This window comes from Gobio gobio (assembly GCF_949357685.1).
Source record: "Gobio gobio genome assembly, chromosome: 3".
Lineage (NCBI taxonomy): Eukaryota > Metazoa > Chordata > Actinopteri > Cypriniformes > Gobionidae > Gobio > Gobio gobio.
The window spans coordinates 1,061,836-1,079,335 of record NC_137099.1 but is presented as its reverse complement, the minus strand read 5'-3'; the positions used below and the strand labels follow the sequence as shown (position 1 = coordinate 1,079,335).

General features: G+C 38.7%; 1 protein-coding gene across 2 annotated transcripts in view; it reads right to left on the bottom strand.

The window, feature by feature from the left end:
• rasa3 (RAS p21 protein activator 3) overlaps window positions 1-17,500 on the bottom strand; it is a 59,038-nt gene that overhangs the window by 6,710 nt on the left and 34,828 nt on the right. For both annotated transcript variants that reach the window (XM_079812278.1, XM_079812279.1), the window contains 7 exons: window positions 14,001-14,107; window positions 13,720-13,797; window positions 11,508-11,585; window positions 10,184-10,257; window positions 7,497-7,603; window positions 3,711-3,793; window positions 3,429-3,637 (listed from right to left, as the gene is read on the bottom strand). In XM_079812278.1, the coding sequence (XP_079668404.1) occupies window positions 3,429-3,637; window positions 3,711-3,793; window positions 7,497-7,603; window positions 10,184-10,257; window positions 11,508-11,585; window positions 13,720-13,797; window positions 14,001-14,107 (736 nt within the window). The remainder of the gene's footprint in view (window positions 1-3,428; window positions 3,638-3,710; window positions 3,794-7,496; window positions 7,604-10,183; window positions 10,258-11,507; window positions 11,586-13,719; window positions 13,798-14,000; window positions 14,108-17,500) is intronic.

Genomic DNA, 17,500 nt, shown 5'->3' with positions numbered 1-17,500 from the left:
ACTTCATTGTACCGGTCTTTAGCTTCAGCGCGCGCCCACGGAGTTACACCTTCATGACGAGCACAGTCAAGTTCGCTTGTGCATTCACAGCCTTTTGTGCCATTGTAAGTTGTAATATTATATTTATTATTTTGTGTATATAATCCCATATAGGATGCGTTTGGTTGAGTTAATAAACGATGCAGTAAAGCACTTCATTGTACCGGCGCGCGCATTTCAAACAGAAATGCACAGCATTAATAACTACTGGGACTGTCCTATACATAACACTGCAATGAGAATATTTCTGTTATAAAACGTAGTGAATTCTCTGGGTTTAGTTGTTTTTCAGCGCGCTGTTGTGGGAAGCGTCCACAACGCATTCTGACCAGCACAGTCAAGTTCGCTTGTGCATTCGCGTCATTTTAAGCATATGTAAGTCGTAATATTACGTTTTTGTAGTATAAACATCTGATTAAAGTCATATAGGATGTGTTTCGTTAAGTCAATAACCCGCAGTGCTTCACTGTACCGGTGATCATCTTCAGTTTCAGCACGCTCTCAAACAGGGGAGGAGCATCCACAGGAGTTATAACCCTTCACCTATGCGTGATTTTGTGCTAATATAAGTTGTAATATTATATTTATTTTGTATAAATATCTTATTGTTCTCATATATGATGCGTTTAGTTGTTAATTAAACTTCTAAGCGCTTCAGTTTATGGTTGTTCGTTCATTCTCTCCAGCTTCAGCGCGCTCTCAAACAGCAACATTATTCCTAATAGACTAGACTAATATTACAGATGTTTACTATTACTGTAATATTAAACATATTTTTTTTTTCAAAAACACAGAAGCATTATTTTTTATAATTAGCACTTTTATTGTTCTCGTATCATTTCCATCAACAATATGGTTTGATTAAAACCATTTCTTTATCGTCTGTGCGGAGGTTATTTCATGCACTTGCATTCTGATTCTTTATTATGCAGCCTAAGTAATGCTGTTCAATTACTTGTTTGCATTATTTAGGTATATTATTTTTATTTTTTAGACAATATAATTTTTTGTAACATTTTACAAATAAGGTCTCATTTTATTAATGCATTAACTATCATGAACAAACAGAGAGCAATAACCTTTGTTTCTTTTAGTAATAAAATGTTTGTGTTTTGTAACAGTCCATTCACAGTTCATACCTAATGTTAAAAGACACAACTTTGGGTCTGAATATGTTGAGATTAACATGAACTAAAATTAATAAATCCTGTTGAAGTATTGTTCATTCATTGTTGGTTAACTAATACTAACAAAAATTAAACCTTATTGTAAAGTGTTAAAAAAAAAAATTTGGCCATAGGAGTGTAAAATTAATTTGAAAAGGTAAGGAATCTCACACTTGTTCAAATAGGCTACTGTAGTGTATAGGTTTGATTTATGTTGAAGTGTTTGGGACATGGCTTTTAATGGTGAGCCTTTTGTTTTTGTAATCAGGCTCTCAGAGTTTATTAAAATTTGTATTTAGATTTATCGGCCAATATATCGGTTATCGGCTTTCAAATATTAAGAATTATCGGTTATCGGTATCGGCCAAAATGTTCATATCGGTGCATCCCTAATTGCTTTCTAAATCAGGCCAAATATTGCTTTCTAAATCAGGCCAAATATTGCTTTCTAAATCAGGCCAAATATTGCTTTCTAAATCACGCCAAATATTGCTTTCTAAATCAGGCCAAATATTGCTTTCTAAATCACGCCAAATATTGCTTTCTAAATCATGCCAAATATTGCTTTCTAAATCACGCCAAATATTGCTTTCTAAATCATGCCAAATATTGCTTTCTAAATCACGCCAAATATTGCTTTCTAAATCATGCCAAATATTGCTTTCTAAATCACGCCAAATATTGCTTTCTAAATCATGCCAAATATTGCTTTCTAAATCACGCCAAATATTGCTTTCTAAATCATGCCAAATATTGCTTTCTAAATCACGCCAAATATTGCTTTCTAAATCATGCCAAATATTGCTTTCTAAATCACGCCAAATATTGCTTTCTAAATCACGCCAAATATTGCTTTCTAAATCAGGCCAAATATTGCTTTCTAAATCACGCCAAATATTGCTTTCTAAATCATGCCAAATATTGCTTTCTAAATCATGCCAAATATTGCTTTCTAAATCACGCCAAATATTGCTTTCTAAATCATGCCAAATATTGCTTTCTAAATCATGCCAAATATTGCTTTCTAAATCATGCCAAATATTGCTTTCTAAATCACGCCAAATATTGCTTTCTAAATCAGGCCAAATATTGCTTTCTAAAACAGGCCAAATATTGCTTTCTAAATCATGCCAAATATTGCTTTCTAAATCACGCCAAATATTGCTTTCTAAATCACGCCAAATATTGCTTTCTAAATCACGCCAAATATTGCTTTCTAAATCACGCCAAATATTGCTTTCTAAATCACGCCAAATATTGCTTTCTAAATCATGCCAAATATTGCTTTCTAAATCACGCCAAATATTGCTTTCTAAATCACGCCAAATATTGCTTTCTAAATCACGCCAAATATTGCTTTCTAAATCATGCCAAATATTGCTTTCTAAATCACGCCAAATATTGCTTTCTAAATCACGCCAAATATTGCTTTCTAAATCACGCCAAATATTGCTTTAAGTCTTTAAAAGTCGTCCAGTTTATGGCCATTACTTAACGATCCAGCATTTTTCAACATGAGCTCTTAATCACACATTATGACTATGGAAGCTTGTTTACTCCACAGAATAGAAAGAAAAGGTCATTGTGACTTTATCTCGCTATTCTGACTTTTTACATATTTGTGATATAAACGCGAAAATTGTCGCAATTCTTTTTTTTCCTCAGAATTGGACTTTATAACTTGCAATTGCAGATCTCACAATTCTGAGAAAAGAAGTCACAATTGCAAGATATAAACTCGCAACTGCGCAAAAAAAGTAAATTGTGAAGAAAAGACTTGGGAGTTTATATCACGCAATTCTGACTTTATAACACACAAATGTGACTTTATATCAAAATGATGTGATTAGGGAGCAGCTCACGAGTTAACATTCACTGAGCAGTTTTAGCATTAGCATTAGCATTAGCTAACTGCTGAGAGCGGCAACACAAGACTAAACATCATCATTCAAGAATACTACACACACACATCAAACTCAGCGTTTCTGAACATGTGCTTCTGCAACTAGCGCTGATTGTTTAGGCCAGCGATAAACTCGTTATACTCGGCTAAAGAAATAACTTTTTTTAAAAAAAATTCCCAGACGACAACAAGATTTTCCAGGACATTTTCTCTAATTTTCCATGTGTTTTCCAGGACGAGTGGGAACCCTGACAACTAAGTGTTAACTACAGTGAGTGAGGGCGGGGCTACGAGACGCTGCTCAGCCAATCAGGACTCACCCTGTGCAGGGCGTGCAGCCGGGCGCTGTGTCCGCAGAGAGTCTGCAGCAGAGCCAGTGCCCGTTGAGGAAGGCGGAGGGGTGGAAGGTGCTCAAGCGCTTGCGGTTGCACTGGCTGACTTTGGTCAGGATGTCGATCCAATCGCGGGCCTCCACACAGTTGTTGGCCTGGATGTAGAGCGCCCTCTCTGGCTGGATGACCTGGAACATCTGGAGAACACACACACAGGTTTAGACACACACACACACACACACACACCAATCACACCTGAGCTCCTCTTACGTTCTTCATCTTGAAGGACTCTTCCTCTAGTCTCTCCACAGCCAGGATGTTTTCTATAGGGATGCTGCACAGAGCGCCCTCTCCTGGACACACACACACACACACACACACACACACACATCAACTCTGAGGACAAAATGTTCACTTGCTGCCTAATATATCCCACCCACTAACAGAGATCATCAGTGTTATTCACCTGGTCATAATGTTGTGTGTCAGTGTGTGTCAGTTTCTGTCAGTTGTGTGTCAGTTTCTGTCAGTTGTGTCAGTTGTGTATCAGTTTCTGTCAGTTGTGTGTCAGTTTCTGTCAGTTGTGTGTCAGTTTATGTCAGTTTCTGTCAGTTGTGTGTCAGTTTCTGTCAGTTGTGTGTCAGTTTGTGTCAGTTGTGTGTCAGTTTGTGTCAGTTGTGTGTCAGTTTGTGTCAGTTGTGTGTCATTTTATGTCAGTTTTGTGTCAGTTTCTGTCAGTTGTGTGTCAGTTTATGTCAGTTGTGTGTCAGTTTGTGTCGGTTTCTGTCAGTTGTGTCAGTTGTGTGTCAGTTTCTGTCAGTTGTGTCAGTTTGTGTCAGTTGTGTGTCAGTTTCTGTCAGTTGTGTGTCAATTTCTGTCAGTTGTGTGTCAGTTTCTGTCAGTTGCGTCAGTTTGTGTCAGTTGTGTGTCAGTTTCTGTCAGTTGTGTCAGTTGTGTGTCAGTTTGTGTCAGTTGTGTCAGTTTGTGTCAGTTGTGTGTCAGTTTGTGTCAGTTGTGTGTCAGTTGTGTGTCAGTTGTGTGTCAGTTTATGTCAGTTGTGTCAGTTTGTGTGTCAGTTTCTGTCAGTTGTGTGCCAGTTTCTGTCAGTTGTGTCAGTTTGTGTCAGTTGTGTGTCAGTTTGTGTCAGTTGTGTGTCAGTTGTGTGTCAGTTGTGTGTCAGTTTATGTCAGTTGTGTCAGTTTGTGTGTCAGTTTCTGTCAGTTGTGTGTCAGTTTGTGTCAGTTGTGTGTCAGTTTCTGTCAGTTGTGTCAGTTGTGTGTCAGTTGTGTGCCAGTTTCTGTCAGTTGTGTCAGTTTGTGTCAGTTGTGTGTCAGTTTGTGTTAGTTGTGTGTCAGTTTCTGTCATTTGTGTGTCAGTTTGTGTCAGTTGTGTGTCAGTTTCTGTCAGTTATGTGTCATTTTATGTCAGTTTTGTGTCAGTTTCTGTCAGTTGTGTGTCAGTTTATGTCAGTTGTGTGTCAGTTTGTGTCGGTTTCTGTCAGTTGTGTGTCAGTTTCTGTCAGTTGTGTCAGTTTGTGTCAGTTGTGTGTCAGTTTCTGTCAGTTGTGTGTCAATTTCTGTCAGTTGTGTGTCAGTTTCTGTCAGTTGCGTCAGTTTGTGTCAGTTGTGTGTCAGTTTCTGTCAGTTGTGTCAGTTGTGTGTCAGTTTGTGTCAGTTGTGTCAGTTTGTGTCAGTTGTGTGTCAGTTTGTGTCAGTTGTGTGTCAGTTGTGTGTCAGTTGTGTGTCAGTTTATGTCAGTTGTGTCAGTTTGTGTGTCAGTTTCTGTCAGTTGTGTGCCAGTTTCTGTCAGTTGTGTCAGTTTGTGTCAGTTGTGTGTCAGTTTGTGTCAGTTGTGTGTCAGTTGTGTGTCAGTTGTGTGTCAGTTTATGTCAGTTGTGTCAGTTTGTGTGTCAGTTTCTGTCAGTTGTGTGTCAGTTTGTGTCAGTTGTGTGTCAGTTTCTGTCAGTTGTGTCAGTTGTGTGTCAGTTGTGTGCCAGTTTCTGTCAGTTGTGTCAGTTTGTGTCAGTTGTGTGTCAGTTTGTGTTAGTTGTGTGTCAGTTTCTGTCATTTGTGTGTCAGTTTGTGTCAGTTGTGTGTCAGTTTCTGTCAGTTATGTGTCAGTTGTGTGTCAGTTTCTGTCAGTTGTGTCGGTTTCTGTCAGTTGTGTCAGTTTGTGTGTCAGTTTCTGTCAGTTGTGTCAGTTTGTGTGTCAGTTGTGTGTCAGTTTGTGTCAGTTGTGTGTCAGTTTCTGTCAGTTGTGTCAGTTTGTGTCAGTTGTGTGTCAGTTTCTGTCAGTTTCTGTCAGTTGTGTCGGTTTCTATCAGTTGTGTCGGTTTCTGTCAGTTGTGTCGGTTTGTGTCAGTTGTGTGTCAATTTCTGTCATTTGTGTCAGTTTCTGTCAGTTGTGTGTCAGTTTCTGTCAGTTGTGTCAGTTTCTGTCAGTTGTGTGTCAGTTTCTGTCAGTTGTGTGTCAGTTTCTGTCAGTTGTGTCGGTTTCTGTCAGTTTCTGTCAGTTGTGTCGGTTTCTGTCAGTTGTGTGTCAATTTCTGTCATTTGTGTCAGTTTGTGTCAGTTGTGTGTCATTTTATGTCAGTTTTGTGTCAGTTTCTGTCAGTTGTGTGTCAGTTTATGTCAGTTGTGTGTCAGTTTGTGTCGGTTTCTGTCAGTTGTGTCAGTTGTGTGTCAGTTTCTGTCAGTTGTGTCAGTTTGTGTCAGTTGTGTGTCAGTTTCTGTCAGTTGTGTGTCAATTTCTGTCAGTTGTGTGTCAGTTTCTGTCAGTTGCGTCAGTTTGTGTCAGTTGTGTGTCAGTTTCTGTCAGTTGTGTCAGTTGTGTGTCAGTTTGTGTCAGTTGTGTCAGTTTGTGTCAGTTGTGTGTCAGTTTGTGTCAGTTGTGTGTCAGTTGTGTGTCAGTTGTGTGTCAGTTTATGTCAGTTGTGTCAGTTTGTGTGTCAGTTTCTGTCAGTTGTGTGCCAGTTTCTGTCAGTTGTGTCAGTTTGTGTCAGTTGTGTGTCAGTTTGTGTCAGTTGTGTGTCAGTTGTGTGTCAGTTGTGTGTCAGTTTATGTCAGTTGTGTCAGTTTGTGTGTCAGTTTCTGTCAGTTGTGTGTCAGTTTGTGTCAGTTGTGTGTCAGTTTCTGTCAGTTGTGTCAGTTGTGTGTCAGTTGTGTGCCAGTTTCTGTCAGTTGTGTCAGTTTGTGTCAGTTGTGTGTCAGTTTGTGTTAGTTGTGTGTCAGTTTCTGTCAGTTGTGTGTCAGTTTGTGTCAGTTGTGTGTCAGTTTCTGTCAGTTATGTGTCAGTTGTGTGTCAGTTTCTGTCAGTTGTGTCGGTTTCTGTCAGTTGTGTCAGTTTGTGTGTCAGTTTCTGTCAGTTGTGTCAGTTTGTGTGTCAGTTGTGTGTCAGTTTGTGTCAGTTGTGTGTCAGTTTCTGTCAGTTGTGTCAGTTTGTGTCAGTTGTGTGTCAGTTTCTGTCAGTTTCTGTCAGTTGTGTCGGTTTCTATCAGTTGTGTCGGTTTCTGTCAGTTGTGTCGGTTTGTGTCAGTTGTGTGTCAATTTCTGTCATTTGTGTCAGTTTCTGTCAGTTGTGTGTCAGTTTCTGTCAGTTGTGTCAGTTTCTGTCAGTTGTGTGTCAGTTTCTGTCAGTTGTGTGTCAGTTTCTGTCAGTTGTGTCGGTTTCTGTCAGTTGTGTGTCAGTTTCTGTCAGTTGTGTCGGTTTCTGTCAGTTGTGTGTCAATTTCTGTCATTTGTGTCAGTTTCTGTCAGTTGTGTGTCAGTTTCTGTCAGTTGTGTGTCAGTTTCTGTCAGTTGTGTGTCAGTTTCTGTCAGTTGTGTGTCAGCCAGGATGTTTTCTATAGGGATGCTGCACAGAGCGCCCTCTCCTGGACACACACACACACACACATCAACTCTGAGGACAAAATGTTCACTTGCTGCCTAATATATCCCACCCACTAACAGAGATCATCAGTGTTATTGACTGGTCATAATGTTATGCCTGATGGGTGTAAATCTCGCCGGTAGAGGTGGAGCTCACACACCTGTACTGACTGAGCTTGTGTGTTACCTTTGGTCTTGTGGTAGGTGAACTCGTGGTTGGTGAGGCGGAACCATCTCTTCTTGAAGTTCTTCAGACCGAAGCGGTTTCGCCCTTGAGCTCGTTTGATCATGAACCTGGAACAGAACAGACACACCCGTAACTCAGAGTCCCTCCGGTCTCAAGCGCACACACACACACACACACACACACACACACACACACACACACACACACACACACACACTCACTCACTCACTCACTCACTCACTCTCTCTCACACACACAGGGCTCACAGGGGACGTTCTGCCAAGGTTCTCTCAAGGTTTTGAACAAACGCTCTTCCAGTAACGCTTGTTTGTCAGTTTCTGTCAGTTGTGTGTCAGCTTCTCTCAGTTGTTTGTCAGTTGTGTGTCGTTGTGTGTCAGTGTGTGTCAGTTGTGTGTCAGTTGTCTGTCAGTGTGTGTCAGTTGTCTGTCAGTTCTCTGTCAGTGTGTGTCAGTTGTGTGTCAGTTGTCTGTCAGTGTGTGTCAGTTGTGTGTCAGTTGTCTGTCAGTGTGTCAGTTGTCTGTCAGTTGTGTGTCAGTGTGTGTCAGTTGTGTGTCAGTTGTCTGTCACTTGTGTGTCAGTGTGTGTCAGTTGTGTGTCAGTATGTGTCAGTTGTGTGTCAGTTGTCTGTCAGTTGTGTGTCAGTGTGTGTCAGTTGTGTGTCAGTGTGTGTCAGTTGTCTGTCAGTTGTGTGTCAGTGTGTGTCAGTTGTCTGTCAGTTGTCTGTCAGTTCTCTGTCAGTTGTGTGTCAGTTGTCTGTCAGTTGTGTGTCAGTTTTCTGTCAGTTGTGTGTCAGTTGTCTGTCAGTGTGTGTCAGTTTTGTGTCAGTGTGTGTCAGTTGTGTGTCGTTGTGTGTCAGTGTGTGTCAGTTGTGTGTCAGTGTTCTGTCAGTTGTGTGTCAGTGTGTCAGTTGTGTCAGTGTGTGTCAGTTGTCTGTCAGTTGTGTGTCAGTGTGTGTCAGTTGTGTGTCAGTTGTCTGTCAGTTGTGTGTCAGTTGTGTGTCAGTTGTGTGTCAGTTTCTGTCAGTTGTGTCAGTTTGTGTCAGTTGTGTCAGTTTGTGTCAGTTGTGTCAGTGTGTGTCAGTTGTGTGTCAGTTGTGTGTCAGTTGTCTGTCAGTTGTGTGTCAGTGTGTGTCAGTTGTGTGTCAGTTGTCTGTCAGTATGTGTCAGTTGTGTGTCAGTTGTCTGTCAGTTGTGTGTCAGTGTGTGTCAGTTGTGTGTCAGTGTGTGTCAGTTGTCTGTCAGTTGTGTGTCAGTTTTCTGTCAGTTGTGTGTCAGTTGTGTGTCAGTGTGTGTCAGTTGTGTGTCAGTTGTCTGTCAGTTGTGTGTCAGTTTTGTGTCAGTGTGTGTCGTTGTGTCAGTGTGTGTCAGTTGTGTGTCAGTGTGTGTCAGTTGTGTGTCAGTTGTCTGTCAGTGTGTGTCGTTGTGTCAGTGTGTGTCAGTTGTGTGTCAGTGTGTCAGTTGTGTGTCAGTTGTCTGTCAGTTGTGTGTCAGTTTTGTGTCAGTGTGTGTCGTTGTGTCAATGTGTGTCAGTTGTGTGTCAGTTGTCTGTCAGTTGTGTGTCAGTGTGTGTCAGTTGTGTGTCAGTGTGTGTCAGTTGTGTGTCAGTTGTGTGTCAGTGTGTGTCAGTTGTGTGTCAGTTGTGTGTCAGTTGTGTGTCAGTGTGTGTCAGTTGTGTGTCAGTTGTGTGTCAGTGTGTGTCAGTTGTCTGTCAGTTGTGTGTCAGTGTGTGTCAGTTGTGTGTCAGTTGTGTGTCAGTTGTCTGTCAGTGTGTGTCAGTTGTGTGTCAGTGTGTGTCAGTTGTGTGTCAGTTGTGTGTCAGTGTGTGTCAGTTGTGTGTCAGTTGTCTGTCAGTTGTGTGTCAGTGTGTGTCAGTTGTGTGTCAGTTGTGTGTCAGTTGTGTGTCAGTGTGTGTCAGTTGTCTGTCAGTTGTGTGTCAGTTGTGTGTCAGTGTGTGTCAGTTGTGTGTCAGTTGTGTGTCAGTGTGTGTCAGTTGTGTGTCAGTGTGTCAGTTGTGTGTCAGTGTGTGTCAGTTGTGTGTCAGTGTGTGTCAGTTGTCTGTCAGTGTGTGTCAGTTGTGTGTCAGTGTGTGTCAGTTGTCTGTCAGTTGTGTGTCAGTTGTGTGTCAGTGTGTGTCAGTGTGTGTCAGTTGTGTGTCAGTGTGTGTCAGTTGTGTGTCAGTGTGTGTCAGTTGTGTGTCAGTGTGTGTCAGTGTGTGTCAGTTGTCTGTCAGTGTGTGTCAGTTGTGTGTCAGTTGTCTGTCAGTGTGTGTCAGTTGTCTGTCAGTGTCTGTCAGTGTGTGTCAGTGTGTGTCAGTTGTGTTGTTTATTGTTGTCATGGAGAGGAGAGCGCAGCACATATTCACAGATGGGCTATAACTGTAGAGAAACACAAAGCCTCATTTGGGCTGAGCTCTATAACAGGGAAGCATCAGGTCTACAACTGAGCTCTGGATGTTCTAATGCAGGCTCAGATACTGAGGAGGTCAAAGGTCATCTAACACAGGTGAGTCTTACCTGCCAGAGCCCTTGGCGTCAAGCCTCTTAATAATGAGTTTAACGCTCCTGCGTCCAGCAGAGAAACACACACACACACACACACACACACTGATAAAGCCTCTGACACGTGCCGGCCGTACGAGCCGTGTGATTGGTCCATCAGCGCCCTCACCCCTCCTTCAGCATGATGGGCGTCTCGATGCTCTTCTGGTCCCAGCGGGCCGAGGACGATATCAGATCCAGGAACTGTGACAGAGAGCTGGCGTCAGAACACGCATGACACACGTGACACATGATGCGTGATGCTGGCGTCAGAACACGCATGACACACGTGACACAAGATGCGTGATGCTGGCGTCAGAACACGCATGACACACGTGACACATGATGCGTGATGCTGGCGTCAGAACACGCATGACACACGTGACACATGATGCGTGATGCTGGCGTCAGAACATGCATGACACACGTGACACATGATGCGTGATGCTGGCATCAGAACACGCATGACACACGTAACATGATGCGTGATGCTGGCGTCAGAACACGCATGACACACGTGACACATGATGCGTGATGCTGGCGTCAGAACACGCATGACACACGTGACACATGATGCGTGATGCTGGCGTCAGAACACGCATGACACACGTGACACATGATGCGTGATGCTGGCGTCAGAACACGCATGACACACATGACACATGATGCATGATGCTGGCGTCAGAACACGCATGACACACGTGACACATGATGCGTGATGCTGGCGTCAGAACACGCATGACACACGTGACACAAGATGCGTGATGCTGGTGTCAGAACACGCATGACACACGTGACACATGATGCGTGATGCTGGTGTCAGAACACGCATGACACACGTGACACATGATGCGTGATGCTGGCGTCAGAACACGCATGACACACGTGACACATGATGCGTGATGCTGGCGTCAGAACACGCATGACACACGTGACACATGATGCGTGATGCTGCCGTCAGAACAAGCATGACACACGTGACACATGATGCTGGCGTCAGAACACGCAGGACACACGTGACACATGATGCGTGATGCTGGCGTCAGAACACGCATGACACACGTGACACATGATGCGTGATGCTGGCGTCAGAACACGCATGACACACGTGACATATGATGCGTGATGCTGGCGTCAGAACACGCATGACAAACGTGACACATGATGCTGGCGTCAGAACACGCAGGACACACGTGACACATGATGCGTGATGCTGGCGTCAGAACACGCGTGACACACGTAACATGATGCGTGATGCTGGCGTCAGAACACGCATGACACACGTGACACATGATGCGTGATTCTGGCGTCAGAACACGCGTGACACACGTGACACATGATGCGTGATGCTGGCGTCAGAACACGCGTGACACACGTGACACATGATGCGTGATGCTGGCGTCAGAACACGCGTGACACACGTGACACATGATGATGATGTGTGAGCGACTCACGTTCTTCACGGCGTCCGCGTACTTCTGCTCGTTGAAGAAGTCGTAGAAAGCCGCCATGTAGGACTCCTTAAAATTGGCCTTTAGAGAAGAGAAGAACACACTCTCAACAACACTCACATGTGTATATTATCTAAACACAAACTTTTATTATTATATTATATTAATTATATTATATCGTATTATATTATATTATATCGTATTATATTATATTATATTGCATTATATTATATCATATTATATTATATTATATTGCATTATATTATATTATATTATATTATATCGTATTATATTATATCATATTATATTATATTGCATTATATTATATCATATTATATTATATTATATTGCATTATATTATATCATATTATATTATATTATATCGTATTATATTATATTATATCGTATTATATTATATTATATTATATCGTATTATATTATATCATATTATATTATATTGCATTATATTATATCATATTATATTATATTATATTGCATTATATTATATCGTATTATATTATATTATATCGTATTATATTAAATTATATTATATCGTATTATATTATAATATATTGCATTATATTATATCATATTATATTATATTGTATTATATTATATTATATTATATTGTATTATATTATATTATATTATATTGTATTGTATTGTATTGTATTGTATTATATTATATTATATTATATTATATTATATTATATTGTATTATATTGTATTGTATTATATTATATTATATTATATTGTATTATATTATATTATATTATATTATATTATATTGTATTATATTGTATTGTATTGTATTATATTATATTATATTATATTATATTGTATTATATTGTATTATATTATATTATATTATATTATATTATATTATATTATATTATATTGTATTGTATTATATTATATTATATTATATTATATTGTATTATATTGTATTGTATTATATTATATTATATTATATTATATTGTATTATATTGTATTGTATTATATCATATTATATTATATTGCATTATATTATATCATATTATATTGCATTATATTATATCATATTATATTATATTATATCGTATTATATTATATTATATCGTATTATATTAAATTATATTATATCGTATTATATTATATTATATCGTATTATATTATATTATATTATATTATATTGCATTATATTATATCATATTATATTATATTATATTATATCGTATTATATTATATTATATCGTATTATATTAAATTATATTATATCGTATTATATTATAATATATTGCATTATATTATATCATATTATATTATATTGTATTATATTATATTATATTATATTATATTATATTGTATTGTATTGTATTGTATTATATTATATTATATTGTATTATATTATATTGTATTATATTGTATTGTATTGTATTGTATTATATTATATTATATTGTATTATATTATATTATATTATATCATATTATATTATATCGTATTATATTATATTATATTATATTGTATTGTATTGTATTGTATTGTATTGTATTATATTATATTGTATTATATTATATTATATTATATTATATCATATTATATTATATTATATCGTATTGTATTATATTATATTATATTGTATTATATTATATTGTATTGTATTGTATTGTATTGTATTGTATTATATTATATTATATTGTATTATATTATATTATATTATATTATATTATATCATATTATATTATATTATATCGTATTATATTATATTATATTATATTATATTATATTGTATTATATTATATTATATTATATTATATTATATTGTATTGTATTATATTGTATTGTATTATATTATATTATATTATATTATATTATATTGTATTATATTGTATTGTATTGTATTGTATTATATTATATTATAATATATTATATTATATTATATTATATTATATTATATTGTATTATATTATATTGTATTATATCATATTATATTATATTATATTATATTATATCATATTATATTATATTATATTATAGTATATTATATTATATTATAGTATATTATATTATATCGTATTATATTATATTATATTATAGTATATTATATTATATTATAGTATATTATATCGTATTATATTATATTATATTATAGTATATTATATTATATTATAGTATATTATATCGTATTATATTATATTATATTATACACAGGATGTGTGTGTGAAGACACTCACAGATTTGGACTTGGCGAGGCTTCCCAGAGTTTGGATGGTTTTGGAAATGAGCGTCAGAGTCCGGGACGTGCACGGATCCTTCACACACACACACACACACACACACACACACACACAACAAGAGACAGAACGGATGAAAGTCAAGCATGGGATCAAGAGTGTGTGTGTGTGTGTGTGTGTGTGTGTGTGTGTGTGTGTGTGTGTGTGTGTGAGAGTGTGTGTGTGTGTGTGTGTGTGTGTGTGTGTGTGTGTGTGTGTGTGTGTGAGGGCGGAGTACACACCGGGTGATGCGGCCGCAGGTGGAAGAGGCTCGGAGACAGGATGGCCGGAGCGAAGAAGCGCAGGAAGATGAAACTACTGACCGCTGTGTACCGCACATCTGGGTCGACTGCACACACACACACACACACACACACACACACACAGTGTCAATGTGGTCATAAAGATCCGCTTCATTCAGTCGAGAGTCACGTTCACACACACTGAGGATCTTTCTCTTGTTTTGAGCTCAAACTCACTTCAGTTTCTCAGAACACAAGACTTGAGCATTAAATGATCTTGATTTAAGGATGTTCTGATATTTGAGCGGGAAACATCATTTCTGCAGCGCGTGTTTCATTTACAGCCGTTTTATTTCACTTCAACGCTCAGATTAAATGTGTCTCGTTCATCTTCAGACTCAAATGAAGAGATTCATAATGAAATGAAAGATGACAGTCTGAGCAACTTCAGAAAGTTGATCAAGAGAAACGGATCCACACGGATCATGGAGCGGATTATTCCAGATGATCTGAAGAGACTCGAAGGAAAGTCTGAGGGGTTTGAGGACATTAGGAGACGACCACAGGATTCTCATTAATGGGGAACTGGCCCTTTAAGAGACGGACGACTCTTAAAGGGCCAGTTCCCCCATTAACGACTGTTGATTTATTCATCCGTGTCATTCTGCATTAAACAGGAAATTACATTATTAATCACAGAGCGCTCATTTAATGATATTTAACTGAAGACTTTAACCCTTTAACTGCCCCCCCCCCCTTTTTTTTTGAGAACACACATTAAAATGCACTATCCAAACTTAAAGGGCTGTAATTGAAGAATGCTTTGGAATATAGAGCTGTTTTAAAGCAGACACTCGGCAGATTATTGAAGCAATTCAGAATACGAAAGCATGAAAAAGGTTAAATGTACTATAAATGAAAAATACTGCACTAAATATTTTTATTCCATATAAAATGTGTATTTTACAAAACATTTTTTACTCTTAAATTACGATAGCCAAGTTGATATCACAAAAATTGAAGTCCCCATGAGATTTAGTTTAGGGCGCTGTACCAAAAACAGCCACCGGGTGTCACTCAAACTCCATTTATTGCTTTTTAAATGCATTTTTCTGTCCAAATATCACTTCCATCACAATGTGGACCCTTGAGACTCAGACGATATTAAAAAAGATATCTTGATCAAAATAATAGTTGTAATATGAAACATGACACCGCCCACTAGAATAATAAAAAGTACCGTTTCCATGGTAACACAATGTCCGATTTTAAAACGGTTTTCACAGGATGGATTTTGAGTTTGTAAGCTTTCAAATGAGACCTAATTTATGATAATAACTTAAATATATGATACGAAAAAAAAGGCGATCGGGACGGTGAGGCCAAAGGGGTTAAGGGAAGAGAATATGTATGTACCGTAAAATTCCTACATACTTACAATATAATTAAAAACACCAAATAAAAAAGAACATACACTTCTCTATACACACTTCCAAAACTATTATAAAGAATTGAGGACTTCAAATAGAAAAAACAAAACAGTTCTTAAGAGCTAATTTGAGACACTAGTAATTAGTCAAGAGGTAATCAATCTAACTTTTCTGATTCAAATTTGCATTTATGTAATTATGTAACTGGCTTTAAAAAGTTAAGAACGGTCTTGAAGAAAAAAATAAGACGACTTTTAACTTTTAAGACTAGTCTAAGCAGTTTGTGGCTAATGTTGTCTCAGCGTTATGAACAGACGTTGGGCTAATGTTGTCTCAGCGTTATGAACAGACGTTGGGCTAATGTTGTCTCAGCGTTATGAACAGACGTTGGGCTAATGTTGTCTCAGCGTTATGAACAGACGTTGGGCTAATGTTGTCTCAGCGTTATGAACAGACGTTGGGCTAATGTTGTCTCAGCGTTATGAACAGACGTTGGGCTAATGTTGTCTCAGCGTTATGAACAGACGTTGGGCTAATGTTCTCTCAGCGTTATGAACAGACGTTGGGCTAATGTTGTCTCAGCGTTATGAACAGACGTTGGGCTAATGTTCTCTCAGCGTTATGAACAGACGTTGGGCTAATGTTGTCTCAGCGTTATGAACAGACGTTGGGCTAATGTTGTCTCAGCGTTATGAACAGACGTTGGGCTAATGTTGTCTCAGCGTTATGAACAGACGTTGGGCTAATGTTCTCTCAGCGTTATGAACAGACGTTGGGCTAATGTTGTCTCAGCGTTATGAACAGACGTTGGGCTAATGTAGTCTCAGCGTTATGAACAGACGTTGGGCTAATGTTGTCTCAGCGTTATGAACAGACGTTGGGCTAATGTTGTCTCAGCGTTATGAACAGACGTTGGGCTAATGTTGTCTCAGCGTTATGAACAGACGTTGGGCTAATGTTGTCTCAGCGTTATGAACAGACGTTGGGCTAATGTTGTCTCAGCGTTATGAACAGACGTTGGGCTAATGTTGTCTCAGCGTTATGAACAGACGTTGGGCTAATGTTGTCTCAGCGTTATGAACAGACGTTGGGCTAATGTTGTCTCAGCGTTATGAACAGACGTTGGGCTAATGTTGTCTCAGCGTTATGAACAGACGTTGGGCTAATGTTGTCTCAGCGTTATGAACAGACGTTGGGCTAATGTTGTCTCAGCGTTATGAACAGACGTTGGGCTAATGTTGTCTCAGCGTTATAAACAGACGTTGGGCTAATGTTGTCTCAGCGTTATGAACAGACGTTGGGCTAATGTTGTCTCAGCGTTATGAACAGACGTTGGGCTAATGTTGTCTCAGCGTTATGAACAGACGTTGGGCTAATGTTGTCTCAGCGTTATGAACAGACGTTGGGCTAATGTTGTCTCAGCGTTATGAACAGACGTTGGGCTAATGTTGTCTCAGCGTTATGAACAGACGTTGGGCTAATGTAGTCTCAGCGTTATGAACAGACGTTGGGCTAATGTTGTCTCAGCGTTATGAACAGACGTTGGGCTAATGTTGTCTCAGCGTTATGAACAGACGTTGGGCTAATGTTGTCTCAGCGTTATGAACAGACGTTGGGCTAATGTTGTCTCAGCGTTATGAACAGACGTTGGGCTAATGTTGTCTCAGCGTTATGAACAGACGTTGGGCTAATGTAGTCTCAGCGTTATGAACAGACGTTGGGCTAATGTTGTCTCAGCGTTATGAACAGACGTTGGGCTAATGTTGTCTCAGCGTTATGAACAGACGTTGGGCTAATGTTGTCTCAGCGTTATGAACAGACGTTGGGCTAATGTTGTCTCAGCGTTATGAACAGACGTTGGGCTAATGTTGTCTCAGCGTTATAAACAGACGTTGGGCTAATGTTGTCTCAGCGTTATGAACAGACGTTGGGCTAATGTTGTCTCAGCGTTATGAACAGACGTTGGGCTAATGTTGTCTCAGCGTTATGAACAGACGTTGGGCTAATGTTGTCTCAGCGTTATGAACAGACGTTGGGCTAATGTTGTCTCAGCGTTATGAACAGACGTTG